This window comes from Arachis hypogaea, chromosome 2 (genome assembly GCF_003086295.3).
Source record: "Arachis hypogaea cultivar Tifrunner chromosome 2, arahy.Tifrunner.gnm2.J5K5, whole genome shotgun sequence".
Classification (NCBI taxonomy): Eukaryota; Viridiplantae; Streptophyta; class Magnoliopsida; order Fabales; family Fabaceae; genus Arachis; species Arachis hypogaea.
The window spans coordinates 9055523-9069466 of record NC_092037.1 but is presented as its reverse complement, the minus strand read 5'-3'; the positions used below and the strand labels follow the sequence as shown (position 1 = coordinate 9069466).

The 13944-nt window shown below is 29.9% G+C and overlaps 1 protein-coding gene across 1 annotated transcript; it reads right to left on the bottom strand.

Annotated features, from left to right (window-relative positions):
* Nucleotides 1-6817: 6817 nt before the first annotated feature.
* LOC112736654 (disease resistance protein SUMM2-like) lies at nt 6818-13506 on the bottom strand. Its single transcript, XM_072214590.1, has 5 exons — nt 13367-13506; nt 12543-12637; nt 8229-9002; nt 7069-7180; nt 6818-6845 (listed from the first exon to the last, which is right to left on the bottom strand). Exons 3-4 carry the CDS (start codon nt 8950-8952, stop codon nt 7176-7178), a joined length of 729 nt encoding a protein of 242 aa, XP_072070691.1. The 5' UTR covers nt 8953-9002; nt 12543-12637; nt 13367-13506; the 3' UTR covers nt 6818-6845; nt 7069-7175.
* Nucleotides 13507-13944: the final 438 nt, after the last annotated feature.

Below are 13944 nucleotides of genomic sequence, written 5' to 3'. Positions count from 1 at the left end.
AAGCCTCAAAGAATACAGGACTCGTTTAACAAAGGTGGCCATGAGCAAAATTGACCTCCATCCCGAGGTGCATCTACATGCCATTAAAAGTGGACTCCGACTAGAAAAATTCCAGGAGATTATTGCTGCTGCCAAACCAAAAACTCTGACCGAATGCCGAGAAAAGGCGAAAGGCCAGATTAACATCGAAGAACTTTGACAAGCTCGGAAAGTGGACAAACCACAATACAAGGAAGACGAAAAAACACGGGACAATAAGAAGACTTTCAAACCCACCCCCCGTACAAATCTTATACCCAGTTCTAGGGGTGTACATGGCCCGGCCCGGCTCGAAGACCCGGCCCGTCCCCAAATACTTTAGGGGCTAATTTAGTGTGATTTTATCGGGTTTAGGGTCGGGTAAGGGTCTAAAAAATAGACCAGGTCATTATTTCGGGTCGGGTCCAGGCCATAGCTCAGGTCACCCGAACTCGGCCCGATGGCCCAGTCATCATACACAATTAATATTTTGTGTTATTAGTGATGGATAATGGTTATTCTTATGTGGAATTTAAATATTATAAACCTTAATATTTTGTATTATTAGTCATTATAAGATTATAAGTTAATGTTTTATGTTTAAAATGCATAAGACTTTAGACTAATGCATGATATTGTGTTATTTGTATTGATTTAAATATTTGGTGTTATTAGACAATATTAGTATTGATTATGGTTATGCTTTAATTTTAGAGAAGGGTTGGTTCTTGTTATATTTTTTAAGTGAATTTTACTATATGAATTGTGAAATAATGGTTGGAGATTAGGTAATTTTTACATGTTAAAGACCTGGTTTTCACCCGATTTTTATCCGGTTTTCACCCGGCTCGAAGGTGCATAGGTTTTATCGGGTCTAGGGTCGGGTTAGGGTCTAAAAATTAGGTCCGGTCTATATTTCGGGTCGGGTTTGGATTAAGCCAAACCCAGTGTAGTCCGGCCCATGTACACCCTACCCAGTTCAACACCAAGCGTGACGACATCATCAAGGAGATCTTAAACTCCAAATTGATCAAGCCACCTCGAAAGGCCGACAACTATCCAGAACCAAAGAGTGTGGACAAATCAAAGTATTGCACCTTCCACCAGAAACATGGACACACCATTGATGAGTGTGTCATCGCTAAAGATCTGTGGAGCGACTAGCTCGGCAAGGCCACCTCACTAAATACATCAGAGGCCATATGCAACGACGTGTCCCTCCCACTGGTGACCACAACTCGGCAGGACAACATAGCCAAGAAAGAGAAAAGGCGAGCACAAGTCATCCTGAACAACCAAGAGGAGTTATTAACTGTATTTCTGGAGATTTTTCAGGTTGAGGCAGCACAAACTCGGCAGGAAAACGATCTTATCGAGCTATGCTTTCAATCGAAGGCAATCCAAACAATCCTCAAACGCCTACACACTTCCCCCAGATGACATTTCAAACCTCCGACTTCAATAAAGCTATAACAAATCTGGATGACCCTGTGGTAATCTCCATCCAACTCAGAGATCTCTTGGTAAAAAAGGTACTACTGGACCTGGGGAGCAGCGCCGATGTTCTTTTCTATTTCACTTTCCAGAAGATGAAATTAAGCAACAACATACGACAACCTTCCACTGGAGACCTGGTCGGTTTTTCAGGTGAAAGAGTCTCGGTATTGGGATCTATGTGGTTACAAACCACACTCGGTGAGGTTCCTTTATCCAAAACATCAGATGTTCAATATTTAATTGTTGATTGGTTTAGCTCTTACAATCTGATACTTGGCAGACCTTTCTTGAATAAGTTCGGCGCTATTGTTTGTACAGTTCATCTTTGTGTTAAGTTCCCTTTGCAGGACAATACTATTACAATAATTCATAGTGACATCCGTGACGCCCGACAATATTACAACAATAGTCTGAAAAGACCAACCCGGAGTATACATACACTTGTACACAACATCGACGGTCAGGACGAACTCCTAGCTTTGGCCGACCTTGATCCGAGGGCAGAAGCTCTTGAACGACCAACCCCAACCGAGGACTTACAAAAAATCTATTTTTCAAATAACTCGGAGAAATTTACTTATGTGGGAACTATACTAAGCCCGGACGAAAAAGCCTCACTTCAAACATTCCTACAATAGAATGCCGACTTATTTGTCTGGACACCCGTAGACATGCCTAGCATTAACCCATCGATCATTTCTCATAAGCTGACATTGGACCCCTCTGTCCGACCTATAGCACAGAAGAAGAGGAACCTAGGCATTGAAAGAAAGCAAGCCTCTCTGGAGGAGACTAAGAAGCTAATCAGTGCTAGCTTTATACAAGAGATCAGATTCACGACTTGGCTGACAAATGTTGTCATGGTAAAGAAACATAATAGTAAATGGTGCACATTTGTTGATTTTACCAATCTCAACAAAGCATGCCCAAAAGATTTCTATCCCTTACCTTCTATTGATTGTTTAGTAGACAATGCTTCAAGTTATAAAACATTGAGTTTTATGGATGCATATTCTGGTTATAACCAGATTCTAATGCATCCATCCGATCAAAGTAAGACTGCATTTATCACTGACTATGAAAATTACTGCTATAAAGTTATGCTATTTGGACTTAAGAATGCAAGAGCAACATATCAACGCCTTATGGATAAAATATTTGCCGAACAGATTGGCAGAAACATCGAAGTGTATGTCGATGACATGGTCACCAAAACAAAGCTCGGCGGCAGTCATCTTGACGACCTTACAGAAATATTCAAGCAAATCCGAAAATATAATATGCGGCTTAACCCCAAGAAATGTGTCTTTGGTGTACAAGGAGGCAAATTCCTCCACTTCATGCTCACCAACTGAGGAATCGAGGCCAACCCAGAAAAATGTCGAGCAGTTTTGGATATGACAAGCCCACAAACTATCAAAGAAGTCCAATAATTAACAGGAAAACTTGCTGCATTTTCTAGATTCCTACCTTGCCTAGCTTTAAAATCTTTCTGTTTTTTCCAAACGTTAAAAAAGAAAAAAATTTTTCATTGTATTGATGAATGTGAACAGGTTTTCACGATCATAAAAGAGACTCTTTCAAAATCACCTATTTTACAAACGCCCCTTCAAGGTAAACCACTTTATTTATATTTATCTGTTACTGATGGGCCATAAGCTCTGTTCTTATTGCAGAGAGACAAAAGCAACAACTACCGATCTATTTTACCAGCAAGACACTACAACATGCCAAACTTCGATATCCGAAGATCGAGAAGCTTGCCTTAGCTTTGGTGTTCTCGGCCCGAAGACTTCGGTCATATTTCCAGAGCCATGTCATCCATGTTCGCACAGATCAACCTTTACGACAAGTTTTTCAAAAACCAGAATTAGCTAGTCGACTAGTCAAATGGTCGATTGAGCTCTCTGAGTTCGACATCAGATATCAGGGACGAGGTCCCATAAAATCTCAGTATTTGGCCAATTTCATTGCCGAATTCACAGTCCCAGTCTCCACCGAAGACTTAACCCAATGGTCTTTATACGTCGATGATTCCTCTAATCCACAAGGATGTGGGGCCGGAGTTTTACTTGAAGATGAAAATGGTAACGTCATAGAGCAATCTCTACACCTCTCCTTCAAAGCAAGTAACAATTAAACTGAGTACGAAGCCCTCATCGCCGGCCTCAAACTCGCCGCCGATCTAAATATTACCGAACTCAAGGTATACAGTGATTCCTTGCTCGTTGTACAACAAGTAAACGACTTGCACCAGGTAAAAGATCCTTTATTATCCAAATACATTGCTATTGGTCAAAACTTAATTTCAAAATTCTCTAAATGTGAAATTCAACATATACGATACCTCGGGAGAACAACGGCCGAGCTGATATCCTATCTAAGCTCGCCAATACTCAACCAACCACATCATCGCTTCACCAATCCACACTACTTAATTAACCCAAGCATACATCTAACAGAAATTTTAAGTGTGGAACAGGATACAAATTGGAGAACACCATATATAAACTATCTGAGGACAGGGATATTGCCAGAAAATATCGAAAATGCTCGGCATTTTCGCAGACAAGCTTTATTTTTTACAATATATAACAACTGCCTTTATAGACGAGGATTCTCTCGTCCTTTGCTTAGATGCCTTTCCAGATCAGAGGCCGAGCTTGTGCTTGCAGAAGCACACGAAGGCATTTGTGGCACACACCTTGGATCCCGCAGTTTATCCTCAAAAGATACTTTGAGCTAGTTTTTATTGACCGGCATTACAACAAGACTGTAAAGCAAAGTTTAAAATCTGCGAGAACTGCCAAAAGGCACTCCGATACTTAAGTTAGTACTGTAAATTCAGTATGTCTGTTAAGGACAAGATATCATACATTTATAGGTTGAGTATAAAAGGTTGGTTACATTATCGTTGATCCTCTGAATTGAAGAGCAGTTATTAGGTGATAATGTCTGGTTGGACACTTTTATTCTAGGATGTAACGTATAACGTCGAGTTATGGCATAAGTGCCGAGTTATGGTGCATAAATCCGAGTTATTACAAATCTGACATCATAAACTCGGATTTATGCACCATAACTCGGCACTTTATGCCATAACTCGACGTTATACGTTACATCCTAGAATAAAAACGTCCGACCAGACATTATCACCTAATAACTGCTCTTCAATTAAGAGGATCAACGATAATGAACCGACCTTTTATACTCAACCTATAAAGGTATGATATCTTATCATTAACAGGCACACTGAATTCACAATATTAACTTAAGTATTGGAGTGCCTTTTGCAGGTACACTCTCTCTTTTTGTTCATACTCTTTGTGACGTGATATCTCTCTGGACGAAGAGCTCGGATCATTCAAGCTTACAACTCGGCTCTGAAGGATAAAGTTCGATGTTAAAGGCTAAAGCTCGGCGTCGACTTTTGTAGCCGAGGTTGCATTCAGATTATTCACACAAGAACAACAATAATGCATTAAAAGAGGAGAAAAGTGAAAAATAAAGAAAAAAAACTTAGCAGAACGATAGAGAAAGAGATAGATCGGAATGGATGTGCAAAAAGGAGCACTGGAACTTGTTACTTTATTTTATCACTTTATGGCTTAGGATATGAATATCCTTACCTACCGATTGGAATATAAGGGATTCATGGGAAGTTATAAGTGATAATTAGTGTTTTTTTTTTTTTGTCGGTGGATTGGACAACCCCCAATTCTAGGTACACAACACACCCACACACTCCTCACATATTTTCACAATTTTCCTCAATTGCATTCTCTAAAGTTTGAACCCTAGACCTTGAGTTGGGGAGGGAGGAGAAATGGCACTAGAGCCAAGGCTCATTGGCAGTGATAATTAGTGTTATATTAGAAGATATGGGCTACTCTCTATATTTGGGCTCAAACCCAACAATGTTTTGGCCTTTCTTATGAAGACTAGCTAGGATTACTCATAATAGACTTCAGCAGGTGTATTTTTCAACCTAATCTCAAGTTAACTAAAGTAATCCAATCTCAAGTGTTTAATAATTTTAATTTGAATTAAAATTTTATAAACTGTCCAAAAATTTTATTCAAATAATTATAATATAACACTAATATAAAATTTTATTCTAAAGATTATAATATAAAATATTAATTAATATAATAAAAATATAATTTAATTATTTGTATTTATATTTTTTATGTTTAATTATTATTTTATATTACAAAAATACCATTTGTATACAAAAATTAACTACCATATATTTATATACAAATGCAGGTATATTTTAACTTATTTTTAATATATATTTTATTTTTGTGATAGATTTTAATATGTACTTAGTATAATTATTTATATTGTATTTATTTATTATTTTATTATAAAACAGTTATTTCGATTGAATCACAGTTGAACTGAATGAATCAATAAACTAATAAATCAATAACTAGAATGGTTCGATAATCAGTTCGATTTTTAGAACCTGTATATATGGTATGTGATATATATATTCACTGTAGATTTTCAATAAATTTGTTCCATTAAAATTGATTCTCAAAGTAAAACAATATCGTAATGGAAAGGTAGCTAAACATATTGTAAAATTTGTGTCACAATATTGCACAAAGTAATTTTTAGGTTTGGGCGAAATACGCATGTGTGAGAGACAGAGGTGTAATACGCTTGTATTAGCATACTGAGAGGAGAAAGAACAAATCCCTCCCAGCAATTTTAATGCGACTCAAATTGCGGCCAAGAATTTTTTAATTGATCAAATCAGACCCATCAATTTTTATTTTCAAAAAATTAAAATATTTTAAAAATTTATAATACTAAAATCGAACCCAATAATTCTATTTTCTAAGAGTAAAAATTTTAAAAGCATAAAATTGTACTTAACATTTTTTTTAAAATAAAAAGATCTCGTAAATAGATATCAAACCCAGAAATTTCTTGTTTTGTTAAATGATCTCCATATCTTGAGAAAAACACAAAAATACCAATATCCATGAAAATATATATTAGCTTGATATTAAATTTTTTAGCCCAATATTTAATGTAGATATACATAAGCAATGGATAGTTGGCTAAAAATAATGTATTTATAAATAATAGATAATAGATTCTAACCTTCTTTTTGAACAATGTTTTGGCGTCGTCAGGTTTTATGATATTCAGAAAGATAATTGAATTTGCATTCACATCCATCTGTTTCAATACTCGTTTTGCCTCAGAAATTAGCAAAACCTTGCATCTTTTTTTATTCTCTTGTGATACTTTTCCTACTTTACTAGAACCACTAGAGGTGTCTTCAATTTTTTTCTCTGTTTTCGTCCTGTTAGCTATACAAAAATATAGATATCAGTATTGAATACAATGCAAAATAATATATGTATAATATATAAATATGATAAGAAAAAGTTGCTTACAAATTTAAGATATTATCTATATATATATACATATATATATATATATATATATATATATATATATATATATATATATGATATGATATGATATGCCTTTGCAAATAAAATTTAAAATATGTGTATTGTAATTTGTTACCATCTATTCCTGATTTTAGTCTTGACAAATTTGGTCCACCGCCAACAAAATTCTTTGTTTCTGCCTTAGTTATTCCTTGTTTGAGAATGAGATTCTTCTTGTCATCCTCACTCTGTGATAGAATTCCCAACGCATCTAAGTCCACTTTTGCATACATATCATCAAGGATTATAAGGATGTTTTTTCCTTTTTTCAATTTCTCTCTTATACGAATAGCTCTCGCATACTCACCTATGTTATAAAAGTACCATAGATATAGAACAGAAATACAAGAGAAAATTAATGGAAGTAGAGGTATCATAGATAACTTTTTTTTTTTTGTGACTAGAGGTATCATAGATAACTTAATCGGTACAATAATATTTTAAATCGTATATTATTTAAGTAAACTAGAAAAAAAATTAAAAAAACCGTCTAAAAAACGTTTATTAATTAATGGAAGTAGAGGTAAACGTGTCTTTTAGAGGGGGTTGAAGTGGATACATGTGGATTTGAAAATAAGTTTTAAATAGATTAAAAAAATTAATTGAGGGAAAAAACACCAAAGAGCAAACAACATTACAAAATGCTATTTACACAACGAAAATCACTTCCATGTCTTTTTTTTTTTTCTAAAACCGTTTACTCGGTTACTAATTTATTTTTTAATAAATCAAAACAAAATCAGTTTATTATAGTAATAATAAACTCAATTGTCCGCACTATAATTATTAGACCCGATTTGATCTGATCAATTTATACAATTTAAATTGAATCATGTATAAAAAGACAAACATATCTCTGATTTAAAAAAAAAACAAAAAAAATTAATAATATAGTGGATTATGTAAATTGGTTGGTTCGACCGGATAACAATTGAGTTTATTGTTATTGTTATAAAAAAATCGGTTTTATTTTAATTTGCTAAAAAATTAAAAAATAATCATTTCATTAATACCTTCAATAATAATACTACACATAAATATTTTTACAAAAAGACGTTTTACGCATTTTTAGGAAAGTATCCTCCTTAAACAACTATATATTCTCAAAAAAGCTACTCAAACATCAACCGAAAATTTACCGTCTCTTTTTCTGTTTGAGCAGTTATTTGAAAATAATCAAATGTAGTTGTTTGCATTTATTATAGGTATAGAATATAGATAGATAGATATACTCACTCTCCTCTTGCAATGTTATTCCGAGCATGTCAGCAATCTGCCCTTGAATTTTTCTGATGTCTGGATTTTTGCCCACATTTGCCATAATGACCATATCAAATAACTTTGGTTCTCGACTTTGAACTGTGTTAATAGCCTTTATGATCAAAGTAGTCTTTCCCATACCAGCTAGGCCGTGAACACCAACCATTGTAGCACTCGAATCTTCCAAGGCTTTTCTAACATCCTCCATATTTTGTTTTCTTGAATCAAGCTCTTCATATTCAACAGAAGGAAGCGCATAACCCATTGAAGAAGGCGGGCCCTGCCAACGAGATATACTATCATGCTTCTCATTTTGCAATTCTTCAACCCTTTCTTTGATATCTTCTGCTGTTTTGCTGCGATGATATCTTATGTCTAGATTTTGAAATGGAAAAGCAAGTGCATACTCTCCATTATCATCATGTTCTTGTTTGAATTTTTCATATTCAGCAAGAATTCCATCCACACAAGCCAACCATTCTACAACATTATCATATATTGCTCTCCCATATCGTCCTTCATCTTCTTCGGCTTTATCACGCACCCCATCTCTGTCATTCTTGAGAGCCTCTACAGCTTTGCTTACATCGACGAATCTTTTCTCGTAATCCCACACGTAGCCTAGTTGCCTTGTTACGTAAGTAGTTGCTGCATCGATTGCACGTTCTTGCAAAAAGCCAGGTATAAAGCTGATCGACATGCTTTTATTTCATCCTTGGTCTAATGGTCTCCTTTTGCTACATCTTCATGCTACACATGATGTAGAACTCAATGAGAAATTGAAAATGTATAAATGATGAAATGTAAAAATACTCCCCTGATTTATAATATCCGTTTTATTTCTATTCTTTAAAGTTTTAACATATTTATCTCTAATCATAGTTCTTTTATTTCTTTTTTTTTTTGTAAATTTACCCATAATGATGATAGAATTGTGAGAAAGAGATCGAATAAGTGCCCTATTAATTGTATTAAAACATTTTAATTTTTCTCTTATTACATTAAAAGAAGAGTGAAAAAATACTAAGTTAATTAATGTTTGTGTTTTTTCTTTTATTGGATATATATATATATATATAAAAGTTATGTGTCATTATTATATTATTCATTAGTCAACTTTTTTAATTTTATTTACGTTTGAAACTATTCTTCTAACAACTTTACTTATTTTTTAATAAAAATTCTTAAAACACAATAAAAAATTATTCTAAAATTATTTTATTTTGTATTTATTAATTATTGTTAAAATAATTAAATAATACTAAATGTAATAATTGTATAATTATGCATACATATTATGTATATATTATATATATATATATATATTAAATTAAATAAAATTATTTGAAATTATTATTTTCTTAACATTATTGATTTTAATTGGATTTTCTATATTTAAACTTTTATAAACTCCATCTAATGTGTTCAAACAAAACTCAATCAACTATAATCCCTTGTTCTATCCACTGTTACAAAAACATCACAATAGCTTCAATATTCTATAAAATTCGTTTTCCTAACTATTTAATATACACTAGAAAATATTTAATTTGATTTAATTTGATATTTAATATATTTAAAATAATATATTTTGTTATATTTACAATTATATATTTTGAATTGATTTAAAAAATTAATTAAAAAATTATAATTAACCATAGTAATGAGACACATTAATTTAAATCTATTTGTGCTATAAAGTAGAAGTGTTATTAGCCTAATGAATAGGTCACACACTGAATTTATTATTTTGTATGAGCATATAGAAAAAAGAATATCTTTACTAAAAATGAAGTTGTTCGATTGTGTACTATAAATATATTGGGTATTTTCGTATTGATTCACTTATTTAAATGAATTATTTTTTTAATAAAAAATATATTTTTAATAATATTATTTATATGGGCTCTTCTAAATTATAAGTATACTATCTATTCATCAAATTATAAACTCATTCTATTGTTTTTCTAAAAAAAAAAATTAAATACAAATATCGAATATGCAAGTCTTTATTAGTCAAAAGGAATGGTCTACAATGAATACCTAATCTTTATTAAAATTTTTCGAGGTTTAATAATACTCCATATATTATACAAAAAATTTAATCATAATAATATTTTATATCTTTTGAAAATATGTAACTTATTCATCTTAGAGTATACCAATTATACATGTATATTTATATAATTTATTTGTAACTTTATTATTTAATTTAAATTTAAATTTATTAGAGTTGTTAAGAAATTTTTTTGTGAACATCAATTATGACTCTTTTCGGCCATGATATAATAAAAAATAGAGGTGTTTACGAGTTAGGTCGGTTCGGGTTCGAAAATAAAAGAGAACTAAACTGATTAAATTTTAATTGATTTAGATTGGTTTGAATTTAAATTTTTTTGTAAGTAGATCTGTCGAACCGATTAAATTTGGATTGGGTTGGTTTGGATAATTAGATATCCAATAATTAAAAATAAATTTCAACAAAATAAAAAAAATTAGAAAAAATAAAATAAATCCTCTACATGCCGTAAATAATAATAATAATAATAATAATAATAATAATAATAATAATAATAATAATAATATTAATAATAATAATAAACAATACATCATCAATTCAAACTTAAATAACTCTCATTATTTTTAATACCTTTGGATTAGGACATAAAGTTGTATATATATTGCTAGATTTTATTTACTTATTTTAAATAATATTAAATTAATTAGACAATCAAATTAGTTCGAGTTTTATGATCTTAGAACTAATATTCGAACCAATTAAAATTGGGTTTAATTGGATCTGAAAACAAACATCATCATCAATTTAAATTTAAATAACTCTCATTATTTCGAATACTTTTGGATTAGGAGATAAAGCTGTATATATATTACTAGATTTTATTTACTTATTTTAAATAATATTAATTAATTGGACAATCGGATTAGTTCGAATTTTATAATTTTAGAACCAATAACCGAACCAATTAAGGTTGGGTTTAATCGGGTTTGACACCGTTTATAATTGATTATCCATCGGATCCAAAATCAATATAATTATTGGATTGGATTAGTTTTAGATAGATAATTAGATTATCTATATCTGTAAACACACTTAATAAAAAAAATTAGTTATTCTTTTTATTCTATAATTTTATCAAATTTTTAGTTAGGTATTTATAATTTAAAATTTTATAATTAAATCTTTATATTAGATAAAATTTTTCAATTGGACACCTTCAAATTATTTTTTGTAAAAAGATACAAAATATTTTTAGTATCTTTATTTTTGTGTTTGATGTAGAATAAATTTTGAAATATTATGAAAACAAATATTATAAAATTATTGTGTTTTTTACTTAAAAAAAGTAACCAGTGAGGATCTAATTATAAATTTTATCTAATATAAAAATTTAATTATAATTATTAATATATATAAACTTAATTAAAAATTTGATAAATTACAAAGATTAACAAAATAATTAAACTTAAAAAAATGCTCTTACTTAACCCTCATTTTTCTCGATACCCCATCTGAGTCTTCTCCCTGGCCTTTTGTTTTCTTTTATTTGTTTCTTTCCCAATTTTACCCAAAATTAAGTTCCCCTCCTTAGTTTATTTTCTTCTTTTTTTTTCTCATTTCTTCTTTATTGCTCCACAGAATAAAATAAAAGGTAGTTTATGAATAAAGGATTCATGAGAGAAAAATGTGTCCCCTCCTCCCAAGAACTTTTAATAAGAGAACATTTTAAATTTGAGTTCACGTACTCTTGACAAAATAAAATAAATAAAAGTTAGTTCTCTCCGTGAATCACACTTTATGCAGACAGGCACAATGTTTGTATTTTTTTTATTTAGCTTAGTACATTTTATGATTTATAGTTATCAATTAATTATTATTAATATTTTTACTGATATGAGATTATATATTTTTTTATTTCTAAGTATTTTTTTGGTTTTCATACAAGATTATATTTAATAATATAAAATTATACATTTTTTTAATAATTAAATATTGACTAAATTTTAACGAAAATACCGATCTTTAATACTTTCTTTCGTTCTTTTTTTACTTTTGTATATATTGATAGAGTTACAACTTTAATTTTTTTTACTGTATCTCTCATATATTTAATCAATTTAACCGAATAAGTAATAAAATAAAATTATGTCATACTTTTTATTAGGATGCGTACATAATAAGATTAATTTAAAATGCGAAATATGATATTAATTTTCATATCTTACGATGAAATAGAAATAAGAAAAAAAATAATTATGATAAATATTTACCGCATTTTTTTGTGGGGTTATCTCTAAAATTGGGATACTATATCAATCTTCAAGTCTATCACCCTCCCTTTAATAGGGCATCATCTTCCAATCTTCTGCATTAGGTAAAAATACGGGTCAATGGATCTTTTAGTTTTAAAAAGTTGGTAGAAAGTTATATCAAAATAATAATATTTTATAAACTTAATTTTAAAAAATCCCACACATTATTATTTTTACTTTTTTCAAATGCCAAAAAATTATAATTTTAACTAATTTCATACTTATTATTATAATACATATTTAGTATGTAAAATGGTATTTAATAAGTCTTGAATCCAAAACTTTTTCGTTAAATATAATATACTTACTATTTTGATTAAGTTTACATACATAAAATAAAATAATTAAAAAATAGATTGTTAATATCTAATAATAATAATAATAATAATAATAATAATAATAATAATAATAATAATAATAATAATAATTTACATTGAACTTAAAGCTTTCAATTAAAATTTTTTAGTGATTAATATCCTTGCTCAATAAATTAATAATTCTCTTTTTTTTTCGGGGAGTGATTGGTAACACATGTAAAAAAAAGAAAAATTTAGTTAACTTGTGTTCTAAAAATACATAATAAACTTATTATTAGTAAAAAATTTTAAACATTTTTATTTAATAAATATAAAATAAATATATTAAAAATTTAAATTTTTTATATTTTTAATTAAATTTTTTTATTTTGTAATCTTAATATATGTTCTAACATAATAGATAAACCTAAAAAAAATACAAGAATATGAAAAAGAAAAAAGTAGATAATGAAATGAGAGACAAACCTCCATATTAAAAAGGATGTATAGTCCTTAACCAGAAAGAAGCAGCAAACAACCATAATAGAAATTAGAAGCTCTCATGATTGTCTGGTCAATTCAAAAGAAACTTTTTTTTTGTGTTTTGTGTATTTCTTTTTTTGTGTTTTGTTTTGTTATTTTTTTTTTTTTCAGTGAGAATTGGGTTGATTAAAAAGACGTGAAAATAGTAATGTGTTGCATGCAAGACCAGGAAAAAAAAAAAGAAAAAAAGAGAAAGAAAGAGAAGTGAAAAGACAAAGGCAAAGGCAATCAAAGAATTAAGATCGATATGAAAACAAAGTTGTGGAAAAGAGGGAATCAAATAGCCTAGATTGGTGGAATCATCTTTCAAACAGCAATTCGCTACGAAAGTGGATATTTAAAAGTGTTGTGGAAAAAGACAGAAGAGCATTATTTGACTATTTTTTTTAAGAAGTAAAAACACAAGCAGTAGCTGGTAAGGATTATTACATAAACACAAGCAGTAGTTAGCCTTTCTGCTCCGTTTTTATTTCGTTTGCTAAACTTATATATATATATATATATATATATATATATATATA